At 42.8% G+C, this 13,546-nt stretch overlaps 2 protein-coding genes across 4 annotated transcripts in view; one reads left to right on the forward strand and one right to left on the reverse strand.

Moving 5' to 3' along the window:
• Window positions 1-13,546, reverse strand: part of CACNA1C (calcium voltage-gated channel subunit alpha1 C) — a 454,710-nt gene that overhangs the window by 439,183 nt on the left and 1,981 nt on the right. The window lies entirely within an intron of this gene.
• The window catches only part of DCP1B (decapping mRNA 1B), a 45,502-nt gene that overhangs the window by 1,737 nt on the left and 30,219 nt on the right, over window positions 1-13,546 (forward strand). The window contains exons 2-4 of one of the 2 annotated variants that reach the window (XM_058806028.1): window positions 2,699-3,186; window positions 4,520-4,560; window positions 7,079-7,206. In XM_058806028.1, coding sequence (XP_058662011.1) covers window positions 3,052-3,186; window positions 4,520-4,560; window positions 7,079-7,206 — 304 coding nt within the window. In that variant the 5' untranslated portion in view covers window positions 2,699-3,051. The remainder of the gene's footprint in view (window positions 1-2,698; window positions 3,187-4,519; window positions 4,561-7,078; window positions 7,207-13,546) is intronic. The other variant, XM_058806027.1, reaches the window with a different exon arrangement.

The raw sequence follows: 13,546 nt of genomic DNA on the forward strand, positions 1-13,546 counted from the left end.
ACTGACTGTAAGAAAAAGAACCATAGTTTAAATAGTCCATGTTTTTAAGCTGTGACATTTTTTGCTAAAACATCCTTAATTTTTTAGAGAATTCAGAGTGTTTCTGTTTTTAACAGCATCTTGTTTCATAGGAGAATTTTTAGTTTGCTATCAAGTGATCCCATAAAGCAGGGCAGAACTAATGGCTTTATTAAGTATATTTACTTCAGGCTAAATGGAAGGAGCAATTACATTGCACTTATGCAGGAAAACAGCTGGAACCTGCTGAAGGTACCTCAGAGTGTAACAGAAAATATAAAAAGGTCTCGTCAGAAGCCTGACAGGTTTGCTGACTCAAAACACAATGTCAGGAAGCTGTCTGTCCAGCTGTGTGAGAAAGGGGCACTGGGACCTGGGAGGGAGGTGGTAAAAAGCAGCTACAAACAAAAATACACAGCCAAAATATCTGACAGGTCTGCTTGAAGAGATTTAAAGGAAAACAAAAAGAAAAAAAATAGCAGGGCATCTTTTCTTTAAATATTATTGTTGAAGGCTGCAAAAAGCATCTGTAAAGGAAAAGTTAAGGAGTGGGATTCCAAGTTTCATGTTTCTATCCTTGGTGACGTTTGGACTTTGTGTAAGCAGGAGAATTGCCAAAGAATTGAAGATGATGGTAAAGAGAAGTCCCAGCACATGTGGAGGAATGTGCTTAAGGGTGCTTGGAAACTGTGAAATGAGAACTAATTAATCAGCAAAAAGAAACTAATGTGCATCTGTTAATTATTTAAGCAAAAGCTGGCTTATCTTTCCTACTTACTGCTTTTTCTTTCGGTTTTTGTTTGGTTGTTTGGTTTTGGGTTTTTTTTGCCTCCCTACTCTGGGTCATGCTAAGGACAGCAGTTCTCCTTGTCCAGCATGAGCCCATGAGTCTTCCTTGCTGTTACAGCATCTGTAGGTCAGCCAGAGCTTTGCAGTGGAACTGCTTAGGGCCATTTTCCTACCACAAGGATCACAAAAAACCACAGAGTTTGAAACTCTAAAGCTGTATTTCATCACAGCCCCAAATGAAACAAGGTGGCTTTAGACAAGGAGGAAATGAGAGTGAGACAGATTATAACCAGAGTATGTTCAGATGTTTCCTCTGCTAATAGATGCTTGCAGAGCAAGCTGTAGGTCTTACTCTCAGTGATGCAATTTTTGTTGGCCTTCTGGGATACAATAAAACCTATAGAGTCTCTCCTAAGTCCCAAAAACCAGCCTTTCTTTCCATTTCTTTTTGGCAACATGGCTACTCCTAACTCTACTCAAGAGACTCACTGTTGGTACATTTATTTCTATGATTTCCCAGCTTGCTGTCTCTCAATTCTCTCCTATCCTCACTTCACTCAATGGGAATCTTTTACCTAGGCTTGCCCATGTGCTCTTGGAACAGATGCTACTGCTCTCTCTATCCCACCAGCTCCATCTGGCCTGGAGCAAGAAGGGAAGAAAACTCCACAGCAGACCTCGTCCCCTCTGTCCTGCTACTATCCTTTTGAGAATGCTGCGTCAGGAATATTGCAAACAATTAAGACAGCATCCACTGCCATCACCTTGGTTCTTCCAGGCATCCTGCAAGTTCTCTGGCTGTTAATATATCACCCTACTGCTTCTGTACAGGGAAGGTGGTGGCTGAGGTGATAAAGCAAAAAGAATTTGCTCTTCCAGGGGGTTCAGGCAGGAGGGTTAAGCAATCTTTTCCATGGAAGTACAATATACTGAGCTTATCTGCATGCCTCATAAAGCTCATGTATTTGCTGTAAACTGTCGGTACCAACAGATTAGTAACAAACATGTGTGCCTGACGGGAAAAGGTGGCAACTGAATCCTTGCTCTTGTCCATCTGTTGCTTGCTGTTTGTATAACTCCATATTACAGCATGCTTGTTTAGGTTTCAGCTGCTTGTCGCACGTACGAGTGCATATATATATATATAAGTATGTGTTTGTGTGTATATTTTTGCTCACGAGGGCTGTGTGATGGTTTAGCTTGCAATGCTGCTCCCTTCGGCTGGGTGCAGGGGTGTGTGAGGGTGTGCCAGCAAACACGGGCTGGCTGTGGGCTCGGAGATCCGGGCCCGCTGCTCTCCCTGGCCCGGGGGGCTGGAGCCGGGCAGAAGCCTCCATGGATCCCCGAATTCCTCACGGATCCCTGAGCCTCTCATGTATCCGCGAACCCCTCATGGATTCCCAAGACCCTCACAGATCTCTGAGTCCCTCATGTATCTGTGAACCCTTCATGGACGGCCGAGCTCCCCGCGGATCCTTGAGACCCTCACGGATCTCCGAGCCCTTCATGGACCCCAAGCTCGCGGGCACACGGGCTGGACACGCTCGGTCCCGCTCTCTGCAGGAACACCGGAGCACCCACACACACTCCCAGAGCTGCTCGGTTCAGAAGGGACCTCAGGGGATCATCCCACCCAGGCAGGGCCACCTGGAGCAGGTGGCACAGGAACGCCTCCAGGTGGGCTTGGAATGTCTCCGGAGAGACCCCGTGGCCACCCTGGGCTGCTGTTCCAGTGCCCTGCCACCCTCAGTGTAAAGTCCTTGTACGTGCTGAGGTGGAACTCCTCGGGTTTTAATTTGTACCCGCCGCTCCTCGAGCTGTCGCTGGGCACCGCTTTAGTCCGGCACTTTCCCTTGGCGATATTTACATGTATTGATGAGATCTCCCTTAGCTTTCTCTTTCCTACAGAGACCTGAAGCTGGACTAAACAGGCGCAGCTCCCGCATGTGCCCTCTGAAGGGATGAGCCCAGCCACAGCAGGAGCACCACAGCACTCCCAGGAAGACACGGAGGAGCTGGAACCACCATGCTCAGCTCGGCTCCCTGTGTCCCTGTGTGTGGGACTGGAGTGTCCCTGCGCTGCTGCGGACGCACCAAGCGACCCCGCGTCTCTCTGTCCCCGGCCCGCCCCTCGCCACCGCCCGCCATCCTGAGCGTCGGCCGCTCGGCGCTCGATTGCGGCGGCTGCTCCCGAGGCGGCGCGGCTCGGCGCTGGATTGGTGGGGTCTGCGCGGCGGGCGCAAGATGGCGGCGGCGCTGGGCCGGGGGCTGGACATCAGCCTGGCGGCGCTGCGGCAGCACGACCCCTACATCAGCGGCATCGTGGACGTGGCCAGCCAGGTGGCGCTCTACACCTTCGGCCACCGCGCCAGCCAGTGGGTACGTGCGCGCGCCCGCCCCGACACGCCCACCGCGCGCGCCGCGGGGGCGGGGCCTCGCCGCGGGAACGCCCCGCCCCTTCCCGGCACGCCCCGCCCCCGGCGAGGTGTGAGGGTGGGGAGCGGGAGGGGCCCGGCGGCGATTGCCGGTGTGCCCCTGCCGTGTGCCCGGTGTGCCCCTGCCGTGTGCCCGGTGTGCCCCTGCCGTGTGCCCGGTGTGCCCCTGCCGTGTGCCGGTGTGCCCCTGCCGTGTGCCCGGTGCGCCACCGACAGCCGGCCTGGGCACGCTGAGGAGCACCGGGGTGCCGGCAATGGAGCTCTGGGAGGCTGCAGGATGGAGGAGTTCTGCCACGTGCGGGGGAGGCTGGGGTTTAACGTGGGGCTGTGGGACAAAAGGGTTTAACCTGGGGTGGTGTAGGCTGGGGTTAGCCCGAGGCCATGGGAGATTGGGGTTTACTTAAAGCTGAGGAGGCTGGAGTTTAGCCCAAGGCCATGGAAGATTGGGATTTAACCCAGGGCTGATTTTTATCCCAAAGCTATGGAAGACTGCGGTTTAACACAGGTTGAATTTTTATCCCAAGGGTTAAGACTGGGGTTAAACCCAGGGCTGGTTTTTATCCCAAGGCCACGGAAGATTGGGTTTTAACCCAGGCCTGGTTTTTATCCCAAGGCCATGGAAGATTGGGTTTTAACCCAGGGCTGGTTTTTATCCCAAGGCCATGGAAGACTGGGGTTTAAGGCAGGGCTGGTTCTTAACCCAAGGCCATGGAAGGCTGGGGTTTAACTCAGGGCTCTGGGCCTCAGGCACTCCTCTGCCCTTCCAACACCTGTAATGGAACCCAAACATTTGCAAAAGAGTGGAGTTACCAGTGCTAAAAGCATTATTGTAAAATGTACAAACATAATTACCTTGGGGAAGCTGTAGGTAATAGAACATTTAGGCTCTTGGCAGGCGGTTCTTGGCTTGCTGTGACAGTCAGACTCGGGGCCTGTGTTTGCAGAACCTGCCCAATCTGCCTTTTGTGTTGTTTTCCCCCATTTCTGTGCCAAACAACACCCTGGAGGGCAGGTGCCCTTTGCAAACTCCTTTCTCTGCCTCTTGCCTGTGTGTTGTGCTCAGGTGTAGCCTGGAATGAACCCAGCTCCATATCTTACCTCAAACCTGGCTCAGCTGTGTGGTGACCTGTGCTAGCTCCAGCCTCTCACCACCAGCTCAAGAAATATGGTTTAGTAATGTTTTTCCTGGCTTGGGTGAAACAGAGAAAAAGGGAGCTCACTGATGGTGACCAAAACACTGCCCTGTTTTCAACTTTGTTAATGTTCCTTTTCTTCAGGAGAAGACAGATGTGGAGGGAACGCTGTTTGTTTACACCAGGTGAGCACATTCTGACATATGAGTGAAACCTGTGGAAAAGCTGGCTGGGATGGAGTATGGCTGAATGAAATAAAATGCTCCCCTTTGTTTAAGGAAAAGAAACTGAAACTGCCAGAAGTAAATGTGGGAAGGAAAACCCTCTGAAGGAGGCATGACCTTGTGTTTTGATAAGACTTCCAAATGTGATTTAAATGTCAGTATGGGACATGTTTTATGGAGAATCCTTTCTTTAGGATTTTTCCTCCTGAGAAGCTGAGAGGCCTCAGGAACAAAATGTAAACAATGGTTATCTGCATGTGCTGCAATGCAACAGGTGCATCTGTGATTGGTCTCATGTGTTTTTTTTCTAATTAATGGCCAATCACAGTCAGCTGTCTGAATTGTCTTGGTCAGTCACAAGCCTTTGTTGTCTTTCTTTTTTCTATTCTTAGCTAGCTTCCCGATGAAATCTTTTCTTCTATTCTTTTAGTATAGTTTTAATATAGTATATATCATAAAATAATAAATCAGCCTTCTGAAACATGGAGTCAACATTCTTGTCTCTTCCCTCGTCCTAAGACCCCTGTGAACACTACATGGGTAAACTGTAGAAATCTTCTGTGGTGGTTTAAGTAGGATTTGCAAATTAAAATTGTCTGAACAAAAAAGAGTGAAATAAATAATGGTACTGCTGAAAGGAAAGGAATGGCAGAGCTTTTGAAATGTTGTGTCCCCTACTCAGGCAACTTTCATACTACTTGTCTGTTCATTTTTCATGCATATTTCATCCAACATTTTGGATGGTTTTCATGATTTCTTTTAGCAGCAACTCTGGTTGTGGCTTTCAGAACCTCATTTTTTGCGCCATTTGTTGTAGCACTTGTGTTTGTTCTGTTGTGGGGGTTCCGTGGTGGTGCCCCAGCATTTCTCTGTGACTGCTGTTAAAATCAGAGAGTTGCACAGTCAGCAGCTCTTGCAGCAGCTGCTGAGGTGTAACACCAAAGCAGAAAGTTACTTTTTCAGCTTTTGTGTCAAAGAGGATCTGGTAGGAGAGCTGAGAAAGCAGGAGATGGTTTTGAGCAGTGTGTGAGGTGACAGAAGCCCAAGAGGCTGTGAGCTTTGTGGGAGTGCTGGTTTCAGTCCCTGCACTGGCAATGGTCATCAGCAGTTTTTCTCATGTCAGTGGAGATCAAGTGCTGTAAATTTGCCACCACAAGAGGAAAGCAGCAGCCCTTTGTTGTGCTGGCACTGGGTGGATGTGGTGACTGGTGTGCTGCAAAACAGAAGCAGTGTTTCCTGGTGTGTTGGTTTCAAAGCTCAAGAACTGCCAACATGAAACCTGGTCCTTCTGGTATTGTTATCTTTCACTGCTGGTTTTGTTGCCTGAGGAAGTTTCCATTTAGGGCACAGGTTGCACTTTAGGCAGCAGTATGGAGTAGGTTGTAAACTGTGAGTAACAGCATGCATTGTCCTCATCATCAGTTTTAACTTTAATTTTCTGTGACTACAAACAAATTCATGAAGTCCTGTGGAAAGCACATTGCCAGCAGACAGTTTGGAGACCGCTGGTGCTGTGTCTGTTTCTCCTCATTACCTTAGTCACAATGTAAAATGATGTTACCATTTTACTTGGGCTGACTCACTCCCTGCCCAGCTCATCTTTGTGAATTCGAGGAACAGTCAAAAAATCAGACTTCCAACTGGATGAGCACCAGTGGAAGTGGACTGTTTGTTTGTTTGAAGGGAAATATTGACCCTTGCAAACAAGGATTATTTGTTTGGTTGTCTCCAATCCTGTAAAACAGGTTCCAGTATTTTGGTTTCATAGAGATATCCACACAGCAGCAATTAAGCAGAGGTGGCACCCTTCCCCAAACGTGTAGCCATCATCTTTTCCTTTGTTGCCAAACTTGGTTTGGAAGGAGTGTCTCCTGTCAGGATCATGACAGGTTCAACAGTTTTATCTAAATGACTTGAGTGTCATCTCCATGAATGAGCATAATGACCTAGAGCCACAGCATGGTTTGGGTTCATCATTTATCAGGGAATATTCAGCGATGGGAGAGGATTCACAGCTGCTCTGGGGCAACCTGTTTCAGTTTCTCACATGGTGGCTTTTGTCCTTAGGTTTTAGGTGGTGTAGAAAATTCTCTCTGATGACTGTTAGTATCTGCAGTTGTCCACCTGAGTGCTGAGAGCTTGCCTTGCTCTGTCTTGGTTTAATTGCTGCTTTCTAGTCCAGCAAGGAGCTGTAGGTGGCATTGAATCACATGATACTGATGGTCTGTTTATTTCTCATACATAATGTGGGCCTTTGCCATAATAAAAAGGATTACCAAAACTGCAAAAGTCAATTGTTATTTCCTTGGCAACAAAATTAGGTTTTTGTAGCATCTCTTAGAAATAAATAAATAATGAATTGGAGCACTACCTAACAAAGAAAATAAATAAATAATGAGTTGGAGAATTACCCAACAAAGAAATTATTGTGATTTCCTTTTCCCTTGACTTAATGGGATTTCTACTTGTTCCCTTTCAGATCAGCTTCTCCAAGGCATGGTTTCACAATAATGAACAGACTGAGCATGGAAAACCGAACAGAACCTATTACTAAAGACCTTGATTTCCAGCTCCAGGACCCTTTTCTGCTCTACAGAAATGCCAGGTGTAAGTATGTGACACTTTGGGTTAAACATTGCAGTCAAGCTCTCTTCATTCTGTTCCTGGTTAAGGTAGTCCAAGTGCCTAGACTGCAGCATTCAGGGGGTGCAATTGAAGGAATGAATTTTGCTTTTTTGATGTTCTGAAAGAGAAGAATTGCTCGGTGTTCCCTACAATGCCACCCTACTAAAGAAAGTATTAGAATGTGCTTAGGAGTAATCTCCTCATTTAACTGACAAATTGTGGATGTTTGTGGTTGTGATGGGCTGAGAGAGTCTGTGTGTGTTTTCTGAATACACCCCAGTCACTGCTGGGAAGTCTCAGGGTAGTAGTTGTAGTCTTGATTTTCTGTATGAAAATGGGCAAATACAGCCAATCCAAGCCCTGTGTTCTGCTCCAGCTCCAGAACCCTGCTCTTAGAGCATGTTGGAAGGCAGGTTGCTCCTCAGCTCTTGGGGTAACTCCTGACAACATAATGCTGAGTCTAATTTAAACCCTGCTGAAAGACAAAGTCATTACTTTGGGCTTCCTGTTGATACTGCATGATTATCTTTGCACAGGAATTAGCAAGTGTCAGGCAAGTTCAGCAGTGAGTGGAAGACGTGAGGAATTTGATTTGTGCATGCAGATCTGCACACAGACTGTTACAATGTGCAGGCAGCAGTTGGAAATTCACTTTGGAAGCAGAGCTGTAGTACCTGATCTGGCCTTTGTCCTTTATGCATAAAAGCAGATTTCAGACATGGTTTGTGTGAACTGTGATGCTCAGGTGTTCCCTCTGGATGAACTAAAGGCAAAAGCAATCAATGGCTTGCAAAGTACCCTAATTTGATAATCTGCTAGACCTTCTTATTTCATAAACTAATTTGGAGTTGGGAAACATATCAAGAGGGAATGCTGTTGTTCACACACACTGTGTGGTAGAAGCAATAGAGGAAGAACATTCTAAATAGCCTAAATGAAACTGCTGTTTTTGAGACTCTTTTCTAAGCCGACAAAGAACTGGAGTTCAGAAGCAAACTGAAAAGACTTGCAGACATCTTCAGGCTAACCTAGACTGGGCCAGACTTTAGGATTTTAAGTACTATTCTATCTGATTTTGAAGGCTTTTTCTTATGTAGCTGTAATCTTGTTTAATCCTGTTTTGAAACTTCATTAGAAGTTTCTGTATTTATATACCAATATCCCTTTTGAAACCTGATCCATTAATTTCTTTTTTGTTGATACAAGTGGTATAATGAGTAATTAGAAGTTGTCATAATTCTCTGGTGACAGAAATAAGTTTTTAGTTTGATTACTGCACATGAATTGTGATACTTTTTTTTACTAAGAGAAAAATCAGGGGTTGGGGGATGTAGGCTCTTTTTTCACTAAGATGTGGAAATTTTAGATTTGCAGGGAAAACTTTAGGTTGATATTTCTCAAATATAAGTAGCAGCCTGTGCTTCTGAGCAGGATGTCTGGGTCTGTGTATCTGATTTTTGTTTGCTCTAACCATGGGTAAATCTGTACCTCTTCATTGAATTGTGAGTTTGGTTGTCTGAGAGCAGATTCATGTTTGGTTTTATTAAAAAAACCCTATAAATCCTGTCAGTATCAGGTGAGTTCTGGTATAAGGTTATGTTACCCCTTATCTTCCTGAAATATTCTTATAAAGGCTTAATTATTATTTCTTCAAGAAAACTGAAGGTTTTGATACTTCAAAGCAAAAGCTTCTGTTGTTTTCTGGGATTTTCATGAAGACAGCTGTTTTCAGAGCAAATTGGGAGACAATTTTTACCAACTCATTTGAGTTGCCCAGGTTTTCTTTAGGTCCCTACAGTTCATGTGGTGATTTGTTCATTGGGTTGCACATACCTCTTGCCCTTTCTTCCTTGTGTTTCAAAGCCTTTGCAACATGAAATAAAGGGATCTCCCTGACAATAAGTGGGGGTTTTCACAAGGGTCTCATCCAAACACAGTTCTGAATTTCGTCTTCAATTTTATAAATTAATATTTTCTTGCTTTTGCACAATTTGCCTTTATAGATTTTTGCAAAACTAAGGCTTGAGGTTTATTGTTAAATGAACTTTACAAAACTGGGGTGTTTAGGCCCTTATGCTGTAGGACTGTTTTTGTCTCCTGCTTTCACATAGTAACAAGGAGTACTCAGGGACAGCAGTTTACTCTGCAGAACACTGAACAGTTTGGCAGCAATACTTAACAGTATCTGGAAACAAATTATCTTTTTCTAACATGCTGTTTGACTTAATGACTTCTTAGGCTGCTTTTCATACATGTCTCATTATCAGATCTAACAAAACTAACAATTCCCTCTGCATTTTTAATTGCTGGCCTTGCCCATTGTTTTGTTTCTTCCAATATTCAAAATTCTTTTTGTACAGCTGAGTATCTGTGGCTGGTTGTATCTCACAGTCTAAAATAAATCTGTTTTGGCAGCAAAAGCTGGTGCTTGTGTAGTGGACAAGCCCAACAACATTTTGTGATGTAACAGCTATCCTTCTGTAAAGCTTGCTTTGTATCCAATATATAATCACAATTGAAAAAAAAAAAAAACAAAATTGTACACAATAAATGTAAGTTTTAGAAATGCTTAAGATTAAAAAGGTATATTTAATCCTTTTCTTTTCTTTTTTCATATTTCTTTTATTGTTTCATGTGATCCTGGTTATCTTAAGTTGAATTATTGTCTGAACACCATGTTGGAGGCACAGTCTAATTCCAGGACTTTTCAGGCTGGATTTGGGATGCATGCCAGTTAATGTTTGCTCTGATCCACTATTTCACAGCAAAGTTTTTTTTTTGGGAAATCTGTCAGGGTAGAGCTGGGGTTATTAATTTCAAAGCCAGGAGGGAAGCTCAAGTTAGTTTTTAATGCCAGCAGAAATCTTTGTCCACCAAGGAACAGAAGGTTTATGGCTCAAACAGGCAATTTTCAATGTGACCTTTAAACTTCTGCAATTTTAGGTGCTTGCTTACTGAGAGCAAGACAGTAGTTCTGGTGTTGTTTAGATGATCTTACAATTTTTAAATTTTCATGCGTTATGTATTTGACTACATAATTACATAACTACATAATTATGACTTTATTTTCATTAGTTTTTCCTGATAGTTATTGGGAAAACCAATAGTCAGAGCCTGCTGCTTAAGTCTGGATGCTGATTGATATGAGATGGTTCAGAAGAAATATATAGCAGTAAATTGATTAAACTACCTTAATTTTCTCCCTTTAGCAGCTGTGTAATAATTACAGCTATTCCCCACTCTCTACTGTACCAGGTGTTTTTGTCTGTGTGCTGGGTCAGGGAATTATTTCTTGATTTCACTCATTTACCTTTTCATCAGTGAATTGTGCTTTTGATGCTTGTAGGAAACAGAGTTTGGGGAATATTAAGTTGCTTATCTCAGAACTGGCTTCACCTTGAGCATTTTAGCTGCCAAGAACACAAGATCCTGCCTTAAAATAGTATGCTAATTGTGACAATGATCTGATACAGGTTAATTGGGTGCTTTTCTGCTATATTGAGTGCAGAAAGAAATTGTGTGACATGTCAGCCGGTATTTCTCTCTGACAGTTTCTGCACCTATTTGGACACAGTAGGTAGTTTTTCCTTCTCTGCCACACTGTTACTACTGTCATCTCCTCAGCCTGAAATGGAATAAAACCTTCCTAGTGAAAGGTGTCTGCTGAATTTGGGCTCTTGGTGGTACCAAAGCAGAGCAGACATGCCTGGATTTGGCACAGCTGTCCAGACACACGTGGTCTGTGCATAACCTTACACTTGTCTGTTTTTCACTTTAACCTGCTGCCATGTGTCTATCAGAACCCTGAACAATTTTGTATTATTTTCCCAGATTTTTACACTGCAGAGACGTCTGGTAAATGGGATGGGAGGGAGAGGGAAGTTTGCCAGCTGTCTAAGGAAATTTTGTGGGTTTTATCTGTGGTTTGTGGGTTGCTGTTTGTTGTTTTTGTTCTTCCCCCATAGTTCATAATTATGAATGAAAATTTTACCAAATATATGCTTGGGGGCAAGTGCTTGTAAAATGTTTAGGAAAAGGTAACAGTGTATATTTTTCTCAAACTATTATTTTTCGTTCTTAGATTGTTACAGCATCAATGATGCTCTCAAATAGAGCAACTCATCTTATTTTGAGACTGTGGCACATTTTAGTTCACCCTTCTAAGGAAATGCATGCTAATAAAAATACAAATGAATTATAAATGTCCCACCTCTGCAATGACCCTGCAAGTAGCATTTCTCTTGTAAAAAACATCTTAGCTTGAACACTTTACAAATCTACTTCTGAAGGGAAAAGGTAGGAAGCAACAAGAAAAGAATCAGAGTGATATGTAAAAAAGAATATATGATGAAAACCAATCCTCTTTTGGCTACCATAGTGTATTTTTCCCCTTGAAATGTGTTCATAATCTACACTGTTATTGTGTAATTGTGTATTTTAAACCTCCTTTTCTTATTTTTTTTTTTTGAGCATGAAACCAGCATTTGGTGGTGAAATTTCCTTGTGTATATATTTAGACTTGGCCTTCTGCATATTGACCAATAAACTGCTCCTGGCTCAATTGAGACAGGCAAAATAGGTATTCCAGCCTTTGTCTTTACAATGTAACAGAGTTTGTTTGTTATTGGTTTGGGTAAAAATACCAGTTTAGAAAGGAGAACCTTTATCAGCCTCTATCCTGCCAACATTCAGTATCAGGTCCAGTATCAAACCCCAAAAGGATCAATGCAGAAAATAGAAATGTATATTCAATTGATTATTCTCCAAATCCTCCTTTGTCTTTCAGAAGTTTGAAACAAATAACTGTAAATGTGTTTAACTTAGTCCAGTTTGTGATTTTTTTTCTCTAAATGTCTCCAAATCAGTGGTCTACTGATTCAGAAACATTACATGGCTTTCTCTTGCTGCATCATTACACAAAGTGCCATGTTTTTGTCACAACTGAATAAGTTAAAACCATTTTTTGTGCTTATTTGCAGAACTATTGTTCTGGCCTGCTACAACCTGCATGTTTTGTTTAGGAAAATATTTCTGTAGTTTACAACCCTTTGAGAAGTGTTTGTCAATTTGAAACAAAAGTGCAAACTCAAACTGTAGAAATGCTAAATAATTTTGGCCTTGCCCTTCTTAGGGATGTATCCTTCTCAGCCTGTTTTTTTGCTAAACAGTTTTGGGTAAAGCTGTTTTTGAAAAGTCTGCCTGGACTGACTAGTGCCGTGTCTCAGAATACAAATGTTTGTGCTTTACCTGAGCTTCTGTCCTTGGAGACATTTTTGTTTCAGAGATACAAACAAATCTCTCCTCTTTTCCATTCCAGTTTCTCTCCTTTGATCAGCATTTTAAAAATTCATTGTGTATCCAGCAAGACAGAACAACAGCAGAGGTCATGATTATCTTCCCTGGATGTTCCTGGCCTTAAAGTGAAACCTCAGTTTTGCTGAGAGTGTTGGAATACTAACAGGCTGGAGCATAGGCATTCTTTTCCTTTTTTAAATTTCCAAAGGAAACATACATGCTGAAAATTAATGTTTTTAATTAATTAATGTTTTTAATTCTAAACCCAGAAAATGAAGGATGCAGCATGTACTTTGTCATGTTGCATGCAATTTTTGGAAACCTGTTTAAGTTTCTGTCCAACCTAACTGTTGTGTAGTTTTTAATCTGCAAATTTCCTTGAGAGAAGTAAGCAAGCTTCTGATTGCCTCTGTTTATTGGATTCATAGTGATGATAATTTTTTTTAAGCAAGATAGCCTCTGGCACTCAGTTTGACTTCCTTGTACCTACACTCAAATTACCTGTTCATAAACCAGTTTATAAAAACATAGATAAAGGCATTACTAATTTTCTACTACATTTCCCATATAGCTCCTGCCTTTGTGGTCTATACTTCAACTAACCAATGATTTTAATGTGCTTAGAAAATGGTAAAAATTACTTCAGAATGTCAAGGAAAATAATAAACTGCCCCTTGGAAATAGTATAGATACCAATTTATATTTTTATCACTAAAACCATAAAATATGTGCATTTATATGTTAGGTTTTCATGCTTTCTGTTTCATTTGAATTTTCAAGGCTACCTGAAAATCTTTAATGCCTGCCTGCTGAGATATAAAAATATTATTATAACTTGATGGCATAAGTTAATAGTGCAGTCAGGGGTAGATGGACATGAAGGAAAGTGGGTTTTAACATCAGTAATTATGGTTTAGCAGTCAGGTTATTTGGCTTGCCTCTTCTAGAGTGCACAAACTACAGGGTTTGAAACTTGTGGCTAAACTCTGTTTAATTCCATGGAAGGAGGAGTGTATTTTTAACCTAG

Source organism: Ammospiza caudacuta, chromosome 5 (genome assembly GCF_027887145.1).
Source record: "Ammospiza caudacuta isolate bAmmCau1 chromosome 5, bAmmCau1.pri, whole genome shotgun sequence".
Taxonomy (NCBI): domain Eukaryota; kingdom Metazoa; phylum Chordata; class Aves; order Passeriformes; family Passerellidae; genus Ammospiza; species Ammospiza caudacuta.